The sequence below is a fragment of the Cervus canadensis genome, chromosome 6 (assembly GCF_019320065.1).
Source record: "Cervus canadensis isolate Bull #8, Minnesota chromosome 6, ASM1932006v1, whole genome shotgun sequence".
NCBI classification, from domain to species: domain Eukaryota; kingdom Metazoa; phylum Chordata; class Mammalia; order Artiodactyla; family Cervidae; genus Cervus; species Cervus canadensis.
The window spans coordinates 505,077-517,335 of record NC_057391.1 but is presented as its reverse complement, the minus strand read 5'-3'; the positions used below and the strand labels follow the sequence as shown (position 1 = coordinate 517,335).

The following is a 12,259-nucleotide window of genomic DNA, read 5'->3' as shown; positions in this document are numbered from 1 at the left end:
TCGAACGTGGGTCTCCTGCTTGGCAGGCAGATTCTTTATCACGAGCCGCCCCTGAAGCTGTGCAGTCCAGTTATGGATTCCCACAAAACCTAGAGAAAATCCTGACTTTTGGTGCCTTCTAGCTACATAATCTCAGGCAAGATACTCAAATTCCCTAAACCTCAATTTCTTCATTTATAGACGGGAATGTTAAGGTATCTATATCTGAGATCATTTTGAGAACTATACCGCCTGGCATGGAACAGAGCTAAAGTGGGGTGATGATCACCATTGCTATAGGCTAATAGTGAGCAGCATTGTTAATCAGATCCCTCAGGAGGCTGTGATGGACAGACTAAGGTGCCCATGTGATCCCTGCATTTTCTTTGTGTGATACCATCTCACTGAGTCTGTGGGGGATGCATGCCTGCCTTCAACTGAAACAATGCGGCAAAAGTGATGGGATGTCTCTTTCATGATTGCATTACTTTGTATAAGACTGTCTTGCCAGAAGATTTAGTCTAGGCTCCTTCTCTCTATTGCTGGCATTGAGGGAGCAAGCTGCCATGAATCCTATACCCACAAAGAAATTCTGCCAGTGACATGAGTGAGCTTGGAGGTGAACTCTGCCCCAGTTGAGCATTCAGAGAGTTCAGAGCATTCAGTTCTGACAACACCTTAACTGCAAAACTTTCACAAGACCCATTTAAGCCATGCCTGGAATCCTGATGCATAGGAGAGAATAAATGTGTGTTATTTTAAGTCAGTAAGTTTAGGGCAATTTGTTAGACAGCAATAAAAAACTAATACAGACACACTTTGCCTTCCCTATCATATTGGTTTTGGGTTCCTTTTACTAGCTCTTCCCTTTCCATCAATATTCTTAAAACTTCACCGCATTATGACCATGTATAATGAGCCTTCTTTTATTCAACTAGTTCTAGTATCACCATTAGTAATTACTCAACGGATGATGCTTTGATTATGTCTTGTGAACACAAGCACCATTTATATTTTACATTTTAATCATAGCTCTATAATATTTAGAACTGGTAAAACTTATGAAAGCCGCAGAAGAGACATTTACACACAGACTTACTCTCCCACCATCTGGTAAAAAGCCTCAAGCGTGAATCACCTGCCAAGGTGTGTAACGCAGACAGCACAGCACAGACATTTCCTTGTTCTTAATTTTTCTTGCATTAATCTCATCTTTATAAAAGGTAGGAGCCTGGCAAGTTTGATCTTTTTTCCCCGTGTTCTTTCCTGGATCCTAGTATCTGAACAGGGAAGACATTTCCAGCGAAGGGAACACAGAGTAACTTTTAAATACATTTATTGTAAGAATGCAAGTGAGAAGCAACTAATGGTGTTTTGATGTAACATAGGGATAAAACCAGCCATCAAAACTATTACATAGGATTGTCTTGATCATAAGTAAGCCAAAAGGAAGCTGAATCAATCTCTGACACAGCAGACAAAAAGTGTCCCATGCTTCTCTTATCATCCTCTGCACAAGCTGCTCTGTCGTTGAGACTTAAATTTTAATAAAAACCTTCCTGGTCATCTTTTAAAATTCAAGACTGGGGTACAGTCCAGCTTTCAGTTAAAAGCACTCACAATTTCTTTTTTCTAAAAAAAAGTTCTCACCAATAAAGACTATTAATAATTGTTGGTGTTACATCATCCTACTTTTTTCTTTAATGCAACAAACGAACAACAACAACAACAAAACACCACTTGCTCAAAAGAAGAAACCTTAAGAAACAATAACAAAAAAGGGATTTTAAAGTTTTAATTCACCAGAATTCACTATTAAAAATTATAATACTGTCTTTCTGGTTTTTTCTATCACATATCTCTTACTTTCATAATCAGAAGGAAAATATTTCAAGTAGAGTTTTCACCAAAGTAAAAACTGAAAATTTCTGTCCCTGCACCATCTTCTGTGAGAAAAGAATACTGGTGGCCTTGTCTTGGCTTTGTGCCAGGCTGCTCATCTGACCTTGGGTGAGCAAGTTAACCTCTCTGGGTAGCCTATCAAATGTGGAAGTAGACTATCTCAAGTACAAAGGGCCCTTCCTCTTTACTCAGACAGTCTAAGATTATGAGACATGAGTTTTCAAAACTTGCCATAGGCCATTCTAGACTGATGACTGCCTGATTTTTAATCTCTCTGAATTCCCACACAAAAATAGAGAACCTATACATCGAAGATAAACCTCTGAACAAGGACACAGAAGCAGGTAGGGACAAACCAATAGCATCCACAAGACCTGAATGGTGTCTGTGTGGGCAAAAGCAGAGAAGAGACAACACTGCTGGACTTGAGAACTGGAAACCCCCCCAAATAACCAGTAATTATGAGGGTGAAAGAGGACAGTAAAACAGGTGGCTTGAAACTCAGCATTAGAAAAGCTAAGATTACGGAATATGGTCCCATCACTTCATGGCAAACAGATGGGGAAAAAGTGGAAGCGGTGACAAGTTTTATTTCCTTGGGCTCCAAAATCACTGTGGGCAGTGACTGCAGCCACGAAATTTAAAGACACTTGTTCCTTAGAAGAAAAGCTATGACAAATCTAGACAGTGTATTAAAAAGCAGAGACATCACTTTGCTGACAGACGTCCATATAGTCAAAGCTATGGCTTTTCCAGTAGCCATGTATGGATGTGAGAGTTGGACCATAAACAAAGCTGAGCACTGAAGAACTGATGTTTTTGAATTGTGGTGCTGCAGAAGACTCTTGAGAGCCCCTTGGACTGCAAGGGGATCAAATTAGTCAATCCTAAAGTAAATCAACCCTGAATACTCATTAAGGACTGATGCTGAAGCTCCAATACTTGGGCCATCTGATGAGAAGAGCTGACTCATTGGAAAACACCCTGATGCTGGGAAAGATTGAAGGCAAAAGAGAAGGGGCAACAGAATGAGATGGTTGGATGGCCTCGTTGACTCAATGGACATGAATCTGAACAAACTCCAGGAGATAGTGGAGGACGCAAGGTGTGCCGCAGTCCATTGCAAAGAGTTAGACATGACTTAGCAACTGAACAACAACAGATATACCAGAAGGTGAGGGGGGGCCAGATGGGAGGGGTCTTTCCTGAGCCAAGAGGGAGCGAGCAAGGGGTCCACAGGAAGATCTGAAGGGCCAAAAGCACTATTCCCTTTGAACTTTCCAGACTGGCCCCAGGACTCCCTACCAGGAGGAGAAACTGGTGGGAGTAGGATCAAAATGGAACAGGATGGCATGACAGAGGAAAAGGAAAGAACAGAACTAGAAAGAAGCAGGAGAGGGGATAGAATTAGGCAGAGTGAGAAAGCAGAATGACCTGTGAAGATGAGGAAACAGAGGACTAAGCTCTACAAACTTAAAAAGGCCATTTTCAACTCTGCCTCTTAAAAGTTAATAAAAAGCTATTTTTCACATAAAAATGAAAAACAGAACAGTACTGAGAGCAAATTCCACATCAAGTTATTAGAAAGAAAAAGAAGGAAAAAAAAAGAGCAGGATAACATCTCTATAAACCATGAAGGCATGCCACAAAATAGAGAACCTCTCCCATCACAAAAAGTCCCAAATAATAGACTATTATCTCAAATTAGCCAAAAGACTTCAAAAAGATGAAACGACATAAAACACGGAAGAATGTAATTCAAAGTTAGAAAAACTCAGAAAGAAGGTAATAAAGTACACACAAGAAATAAAATAAAAATGCAGGAAAAAAAAGCCAGGAGGGAATAAATACAACATACAAGGCCTAAGAAAAACAGAAGATGGAGATACAGATACAGAGAATTTGAGACAGTGCCAGATATTGAACACAGGCACAGAAGAGCTAAGATATGAATAGTAAACATCCTTGAAGAAAAAAAAGGCAAGAGAACAAAGTATTCAATATTATAATTTAAAAAAAAGTCTCTGAAATTAAATGTAAGCAAAAGAAAACACAGAAAATGTAAGAATACCAAACCAGAATGACTAAAAATAAGAGTTACTCTAGTAAAATTAATAGAAGGGAGGGAGGAAGGAAGGAAGGGAGGGAAGAAGGGAAACGAAAAGAAAAAGAGAGAAAGAAAGAGAAAGAAATGCTATGAATGTCTACAGTAAGTAAGTGTCTTGTGAGGGAAACATAGGTGAATTACTGGGAAACTTTGAGAGCAACGCTCTATGTCAAAATAGAGCAAAGAAACATACTCAGGCAAAGAAAAGATGAGTCAAGGGTTTTATATCCAGGAGGAATGCCTTTCAATTATAAAGGGCAGAGATAAATCATTATTAAAAAGCAAGAAGCTGGTGAAGATTATTCCTGTGAGTCCTCCCTGAGGAACTCTATTAGAAAGCAAGCTTCAGGCATTAAACAAACAGAAGGATGTTGACATTAAGACCATCGTAAACATTAAATATATAATTTACTTGTAGAAGACTAAATGAGGACTAAGAGGAGAAAACGTGAAAGATGTGACCAGCGTATGGTCAGAAGGTGTGGATATAGTACAACTGCAAAAAACTGCAGGGATGATGAAAGCATAATGCAAAAAACTTTTCAGTAACTCTATTTGTTATGGTAATATGATTATTATTATTTTGAGACTGATTGTATATAATACAGAATAAAGTAAACCAGTAATTATGGAATATTCTCATCCAATCATCCTCTGTAAACATAAAAACTAGGATTATTTTTTGTTTATGTATTTTTTGGCTGCACCACAGTGGATGGGATCTTAGAGCCCCAACCACCATGCCCCCTACAGTGGGAGCACAGAGTCCTAACCACTGGACCACCAAGGGAGTCTCTCGAACTAACACTTTGAGTGTGAAAGAAAGGAGATGCAGATAAAGTATGGAATCCAAGCAGAAGAACCCTGTAGTTTGAATTTAAATTGGAGGGATTAATATGAGCACCTAAGGTATTTTATCTTAAAATTTATAAATACTTACATATATAGATAAATAAATAATTCCCTGACTATGTATATAAAAGAAGCCTAAAAACAATGACCAGCCTGGAAGCAGTAAGCACCCTTAGCACCCAGACTGCAGTCTTGAAATACCATTTTCCACAAAGAAAAACCAGGTCTATTTGCAGAATGCTTAATTCCAGGTTTGGGGGGAGAAATGTAATCCTAGTAATTCCTAGGTTTTTTAGAAATTACTAGAATTACTAGAAATTACAGAATTACTAGAAATGTAATTCCTAGTAATCCTGGAATCACTACTAGGCTAGTGTCAAAAGATTCAGGAGCCATGTGAAGAGGTTCTTACTGGCCAAGGAGTAAACTTTGAGTTTCTACAAGGAAAATAATTACAAAGGACTGACCCAAGTATGCTTAAACTCATAAGTTCATTTTTTTTTTTTTAATAATTGGGCACTTTCAGAAGATCATAGGTCATCAATTCATTATCTTGAAAAATGTTAAATGAAAAGAATGAAGCATTGATTCTACTTTTCCTTTATGAACTATACCATTGTTTGAATAATTCATAGATGATGGGAAATGTCTCTATAAAAGTATTCCAATTAATAACTGATAAAGAAATGGCAGAAATAAAATACTATGATATTTTGTAAAGTCCCGATGCACCAGTGAACTTTGGCACTGAGTGTCAATATAGCTGCCTTTAGAAGGCAAAACAACCAGATACTGGGTTGGCCAGAAAGTTTGTTTGGGGTTTTGAAAAACCCGAACAGACTTTTTGGCCAACCTACTACGACGTGCTTCCCAGCGGAAAAACAAATGTCTTTTATAGTGTCGCCAGAAGGACTGACCATGAATCTGACTGAGTCTCTGGGATCCAAGGCCATTTTGCAGGAAATAAAGAGGGCAGAGGAACACAGCGAACTGTGCCATGGGTGAGCAATCAGTAACATCTGGACTGGGGGAAACTCTGTAGGTCAGACACTTTTAACAGATTAAGTGTAAAGCCAATAAAGAATGAAGGGAAAACCTGTGGACTGAGAAATTAAAAGTAAACATGTAGTTTTCAAATGGGCAAGACAAAACTGTACTGTCTAGGGACATACAAACTCCTGCGACAGACTGTCAAGAAGCAGAAACACGACTGGAAACGTCATGGTAGTGGTGACATCCGGGGCAGGGAAAGCGAATTGGGATGAGGCAGAAGGACGGACTCCTGGGAAGGCCAGCAGGTTTTAATTTTTTACCTGGTCAGTGGTTACGAGGATGTTCGATCATTAAGCAATATTTGTATTGTGGGGATTTCTATATCTGTTTTATCTTAAACAAAAAAAAGAAAAAATAAAAAGCAAAAAACTAAGAGACCCTTTCCAGACTCCTCACCTGTGCCTTGGCCAACTTCTTTTCCAGAAGGTCCCGCTCCCGCTCTGTTTGCTGCAGACGTTTATTAAGCTCCACTATATCTCCCTTGAGTGACGCCAGGGCTGCCAAGTGGAGCTGCAGTGACAGGAGGAAAGGGGCACAAGGTTAGACCCTTCAGCACTCACTCACTTCCGTCCCCGTCCCTTCATTCCCTGTAATTATTGTGATCACAAAGAAAAGGGGTCATCTGCAGCCAGACACCTTGGGTGACATTAATCTCAGGGGACAATGGACAGAAATCAGGAGTCCTACCGCCAAGCTGGGTTATCTGGTCATCCTGAATGTACCAGGGAGAACCCTGTTAAGTGTGGGCAGCAGGACCTAATTTGGGATGGTCTGATTAAACAGAGAGCAAAGCTGCTCATCCTATGGGCTTTCCCTGAATTACTCAGCAAGGACCAGATTAAGCGCTGGTGTGGACTGCCTGATTCTCAAGAAGCAAGGCAAAGACAGGATCAAATTAACTTCTACCTTTGGGAAAATATGCAAGTTGAATGGAGCAATTCAATTTTTTTTCAAATTCAACCACAGATATTGCCATGTATCCAGACAGCCCAAGGGGCTGAGTAGTAAGAAAAGAATGCGAGAGCTCATTGTTTCCGACGCTTTCCTCCTCAGGTTGACCCATTAACTTTCTGACCAGCTCCTCCTTCCTCATTGCCCCCCAGACAGTCTAGAAGACTAGATGATGCTTCTGGCCTCTCAGGGCACAACCAGAGCTCTGATAAATCATGTTACGGCAAGAGAAACTGAGAATCCCTTGCTGTTCCTTTTTTTCCCAGACGACCCTCTCAGAATAAGCAGAGTGAGAAAGAACGTTCCTCAGCAGATGAGCGAGTGCACCATGCACTTCCAGGAGCTCCACCTGCTCAGCATTCAGGCTCTGCCCATTGAGCGCGGGTTGCACACACGCTCACCACACATGTGCCCACTGCACTGTGCAGGCGGACGGCTGGGCTCGTCTTTAACATCTGTTCAACCATGCTCCCGAGCAACACCTTCCCACCGTCCCTGCCCCGAGTCACTACTTCTCTGCCTTCACTGTCGCTCCTGGGTGGAGCTCAATCGATGTAACACTTGGGTAAGTGAGGACAATCAGAGCAAACACTCCCTCTTTATAGGAATTGTGTAGCTTCTGCCAGGAGGCTCTAAAGTACGGAGTGACCTTACAAGATGGACAGTGCAGCGGTATACAACTCCACTTCAAAGATCTTAACTTCAGGTTTAGAAAGAAGCTTTTTTCTGCAGCCTGTCTCTCTACACTATGTGGTGGCTTGGGAGGCTTGGGGGAGAGTGCATAGCTGAGAAGGAGATGTGGGGCAGAGCTAGGTTTTCATAGCAGTTGTTTGTGAGACGACCACAACAGTGAGTGCGACTTCACTTAATTGCATGGGGGCTGCAAACCAACAGATCAATAACAGAGCTGAAATCAAGAATCCTTGAAATTTAAAAAAGGAAATGTCAGGCCATCTGGCGGTTATTTGTCTTCTCATGCGGGGCTAAGGCTGCTCAGAAAAGGTCACTTTAGGTTTCAGATACAGGGTTTATGTGATGAATTCTCAGCACAGATACCACAGTGTTCCCATTGTACAATTTTGGGAGGCAGTTTGGCTCCCAGGGTGGGGAGAGGGAGGCAAATTCACTCCCTTGCCTAGCTGGGTTCCCCCTTCTGCCTTTGAACTGTCAATCTGAGAATGTTCCTCTGCAACAGACACTGCGGTCTGTTATGCAATTATGTCCTGTCTTGGGAGAAGACTCACCTCCTCACCCTTGACAAGGAGGATGAAATACATGAAGAGCTCGTGTGCTCCTTAAGAGATAAGGGAGTGGAAACAAGAATCCCAGCTATGTGAGCGTAGACAGACCTCCTCTCTTGTCTATCTCCCCTCTTACTTCTGGGCCAAAGGGCTGCCCACAGGAATTGTGGGGGAGATTCAGGGGGGAAAAGCTGACAGAGGAGACTGTATAGGCCACAGAGACTTTATGAACTGGGCCCAGATGGGGAGACCAACAGAGATGTTATCTCCACCACAGTACAGGGGCAGAGGAGGTTCAGTGGGACGTGGCTGAGGAGGAGTCACGGACTTAGAGACAGTAACACCAGCTCTCCAAATGGCCTGAGGATCCATCAGATGTGCTTGTGGGGACAGTCTCTTCGCTTCCCTGGTTGGAAAATGCCTATCCATGAAACGAGACTAGATCAGTGATTCTTAACCTGAAGACTCCTTAAGAATCTCATGAATGGGATAGGCCTTTCTTCTAATGAAGTCGCTCAGTTGTGTCTGACTCTTTGTGACCCCGTGGACTATAGCCCACCAGGCTCCTCCGTCCAAGGAATTCTCCAGGCAAGAGTACTGGAGTGAGTTGCCATCTTCTTCTAGAGAGGAGTATAAACTTGGTGTTTAGGCAGTGTTCCCCTCATTAACATGATGATGCAATCTGAAGTCTATCGATGGACTCCAAACTAAGAACCAACTGGACTAGGTGCTAGATCTGTGATCCCACCTGTTCTGCAGACATGTGGAATGACCACAGACGTCTGAGTGGGGCAGGCCCTTGGCACATGACGTCTCCCACATCTGTAGGTGAGGATCTGAAACCCAGAGACTGACTTGCTGACGTCAAGTCTCATGCAGAGCTTAACATGAGAGCCAAGGCCACAGGTACCCTTTCCTCACTTCGCAGTGTTGCACGTGACAGCAATGTTCAGTTTAATTTGAATTAATAGTTTACTTAAAATATTTCTCCTCAATGTCCCATGGCAGGCTGAACGGGCGGGGAGTGTGCAGGGGAATAGACAGTTGTCTATGTATGGCCGAGTCCCTTTGCCATTCACCTGAAACTGTTGCTGCTGCGGCTGCTAAGTCGAGTCAGTCGTGCCCATCTCTGTGCGACCCCACGGACAGCAGCGCACCAGGCTCCTCTGTCCACGGGAGTCTCCAGGCAACAACACTGGAGTGGGTTGCCGTTTCCTTCTCTGAAACTACCACACTATTGTTAATTGGCTATACCCCAATACAAAATAAAACGCTTTAAAAAAAAAAAAAAGAAATTTTTTGAGAAAAAAACTCAGATAAATATATAACAGAAAAATAAACTAGAAAGATGGCATTCTAACTTTTTGGGGGAGGCCTCTTGGTGGTTTCAAACCCTTTTGGGATAGTTTTTAATACATTTTTGTTTTTCTTTTTCAGGAGAAAGAGGCTTCTGTGTTAAGGAAACAAGAGTTGTGACAGTGTCCTCTGCAGGTGAAGACTGTAGCATAAAAACCGTACGGGTTTTCTATTTTCCCTCCCTGCTGCATTTTCTCTCCCTGTCCACCAGCAATTCTGATAGAAGAAAAAACTTAAACCAGGTAGAATAGACACACATTGCTTGCTGTCACTGAGACATGTGTTTAGCAGAAGCTAACTACAAAGGCTAGGAGGTGCAGTTGGGTAAAAAGTTTGCCCACAAGTTGCAAGATGAATTGTCAAGGATCAGGCTGACCAACCCCTCTCTCACCCTCATGACTGAGTATGGGCCAAGTTCCGTCCCCAGCCTAAGAGAGCAAGAAAATATATGACGTTTGGAGTTTGTGCTAGTTTCTTCCCCAACACACCTTTCTCTTAATGTTCAGGAACAAGATCCCGCTTTTTGACTGGTCACACTCCTGACCAGTTAAAACATCCCAGTTCTCGGGCCCCTTTCTAGTTGGAGCCAGGTGTAGCCGTGGGACACAGTGCTGGCTGAGGAGACAGAAGCCGAGGTACAGGGGAGTGATCAGGAAATCCTTCTGAGGGAGGTCATGCTTTTCTCTTCCTCCAGCGTTGCTGCTTGGTATATTAACATGATGGATGGAGCCCCAGCAGCCATCTTGTTTCAGAAAGATGAGGTCCATACTCTAGGCAGTGGAAGGCACCTGAATTCCTAACAACTGTGCAGACCCTACCAGCTCTGAACTGCCTAACTCCAGACTTCATAACACAATAGCAAGAACAGAACCTCTGCTGTATAGACCACTGTTATGTGGAGATATTCTTGCAAATGAAGTGGGTTAATTTACAAAGAATCAGATAAACTTGGGTTCACATCTCATTTGTTACTTGTTGAATTGTCTTTGAACAGCTGATTTCATCAGTTTGTGATGGGGCTGTCAAACAGGCAAAGAAGGTGCTGTCCATAAAATAATCTGCACAGCATGTGAAGCGCAGTGACCAGCAGTGTCTGGAACCAAGTAAGCATGCAGCGAATATGCACTTCCTCTTTCCCTGCCACCTTCTAAGTCGCCAAGTTTCAAGTCAACAACCTTCTCAGACTAAGCTTCACTCTAGGTAGTGAGAGGTACATTCAGACGAGGAAGTAACACAGTCCTATCTTGGAGGCACACTTCCCGGTGGTCAACAGCACAGGAACGAGAGGCCGCAGCTGGTTTGTGGATTCTGCTGAAATCCCAAGGCTTAAAGAGCTGACTCTCAAACCTCTTAATTCTCTGTGAAATTTTAACCCAAGGCCTTTCAGCAGTATTGCAATGGGATCATGACACTTCCTTATACAATTTTGGGTCTAGCACGTGAAGGATATAAATCCACACATACTTCATATTTCTGGAGATAAAGGATTCTGATTCCCTAAGCTGTTTTGAGCCCAGCTTCACATTCATTTTACAGTGTGTATCCAAATGAAAGTAAACCACCTGGAAATCTGGCTTCAAGACAACTGTCAAAATGGTTGCTATTTTTGGATGAAACATTACTTGATTAATACTTCACAGTTCAGCTGGCGGTAAAGAAAAGCTTGCGTAGCCTCTGACAGATAAGGTGTCCAGCAGCCGGGGGCTGAGCGGGGAGCCCGCAGCGCCTTGGTGACAGCCCCTCCTAGTGCTGCTCCTGGGCTCTGTGGATAGACGTGCTTCCTGTTAGCCATTAGCCAGGAGACAAAGGGCTTCCCACTTCCTAAGACGCCCTTTTAAGCCAGCAACACAATGACTCTAATGAGCCCCCAGGAGCCTCGCTGTGTATTTATGGTTATACGGTGTTTCTTCATCTTGCTACTACTGGCAATAAAAACAACGGAACACATGCTGGCTCTTTCCTGATCACTTGGCACCCTCCTATGCATTACCCCACCGGGTCTCCATCACACTCCACCTCTGGCCTACCAGGAGGCTATGATTCCCCGTGTGCTAGGAACAAGTATTTTTCCCAAGGACCACAGAGGGTGAAAGGGTCCCAGAATGGGGATCGAGGCTGTCAAACTCCAGGTCAACATTTTACCTATCTTTCTGGGACTTGGGTCTGCTCTTTTACGACACTGCTGTCAAAGGGACCAAAGGCTTCCACAGTTTCACCTGAAGCAGAGGAATGAGTTCATCCCTTAGTTGCCATCCAAAGGCCTCAGAGCACTAACGGTGAGATGGCTGGGCTGGGCTTCCCGCACTGTGTGGGCAGGTCAGCTCACTCCGAGCAGACGGTGCCTGTTCATTCTCTCTCTCCTGTACTTGGCCTGCCAACATGACACGCTCCTGTAAGCCATTCACTGCCGGGGAATCTACTTCCTTCCCACCAGCGATGATGGAACATCTGCCCTGGCCTTCTAACTGGGCCAGATGCCCTCCAGCACAAGGTATTTACAATTTTTTATCACATGCGACTGAACACAGTGGGTAGTGCCAACCTCTTTCTGAACTGTTCTCTGCCTTAAAGGGGAAGGAGTAAGGGCAACTGACCTTTACTGAACACATATTCCTTTCTAAAAGAAACAGACTTAAAAAAAATTTATTTAAAACTAACAATAGCTAACTCAGTGTACGCTGAACACATATTTCTGACAGGTTCTACACTAAGTCACTAAGTGATTTCTGCATTTTACCTAATTCAATCAGCTGCAGGGTCCTGCAAAAAAAAAAAAAAAAAAAAAGGCATTGTCACAACCCCAATGCCAAACTCTGGA

General features: G+C 43.0%; 1 protein-coding gene across 7 annotated transcripts in view; it reads right to left on the bottom strand.

Moving 5' to 3' along the window:
* Nucleotides 1-12,259, bottom strand: part of MCC (MCC regulator of WNT signaling pathway) — a 500,790-nt gene that overhangs the window by 114,267 nt on the left and 374,264 nt on the right. For 6 of the 7 annotated variants that reach the window (XM_043470593.1, XM_043470597.1, XM_043470599.1 and 3 more), the window contains one exon: nt 6,290-6,403. In XM_043470593.1, the coding sequence (XP_043326528.1) occupies nt 6,290-6,403 (114 nt within the window). Of the gene's footprint in view, nt 1-6,289; nt 6,404-9,929; nt 12,140-12,259 lie in introns of those variants that run through there. The other variant, XM_043470594.1, reaches the window with a different exon arrangement.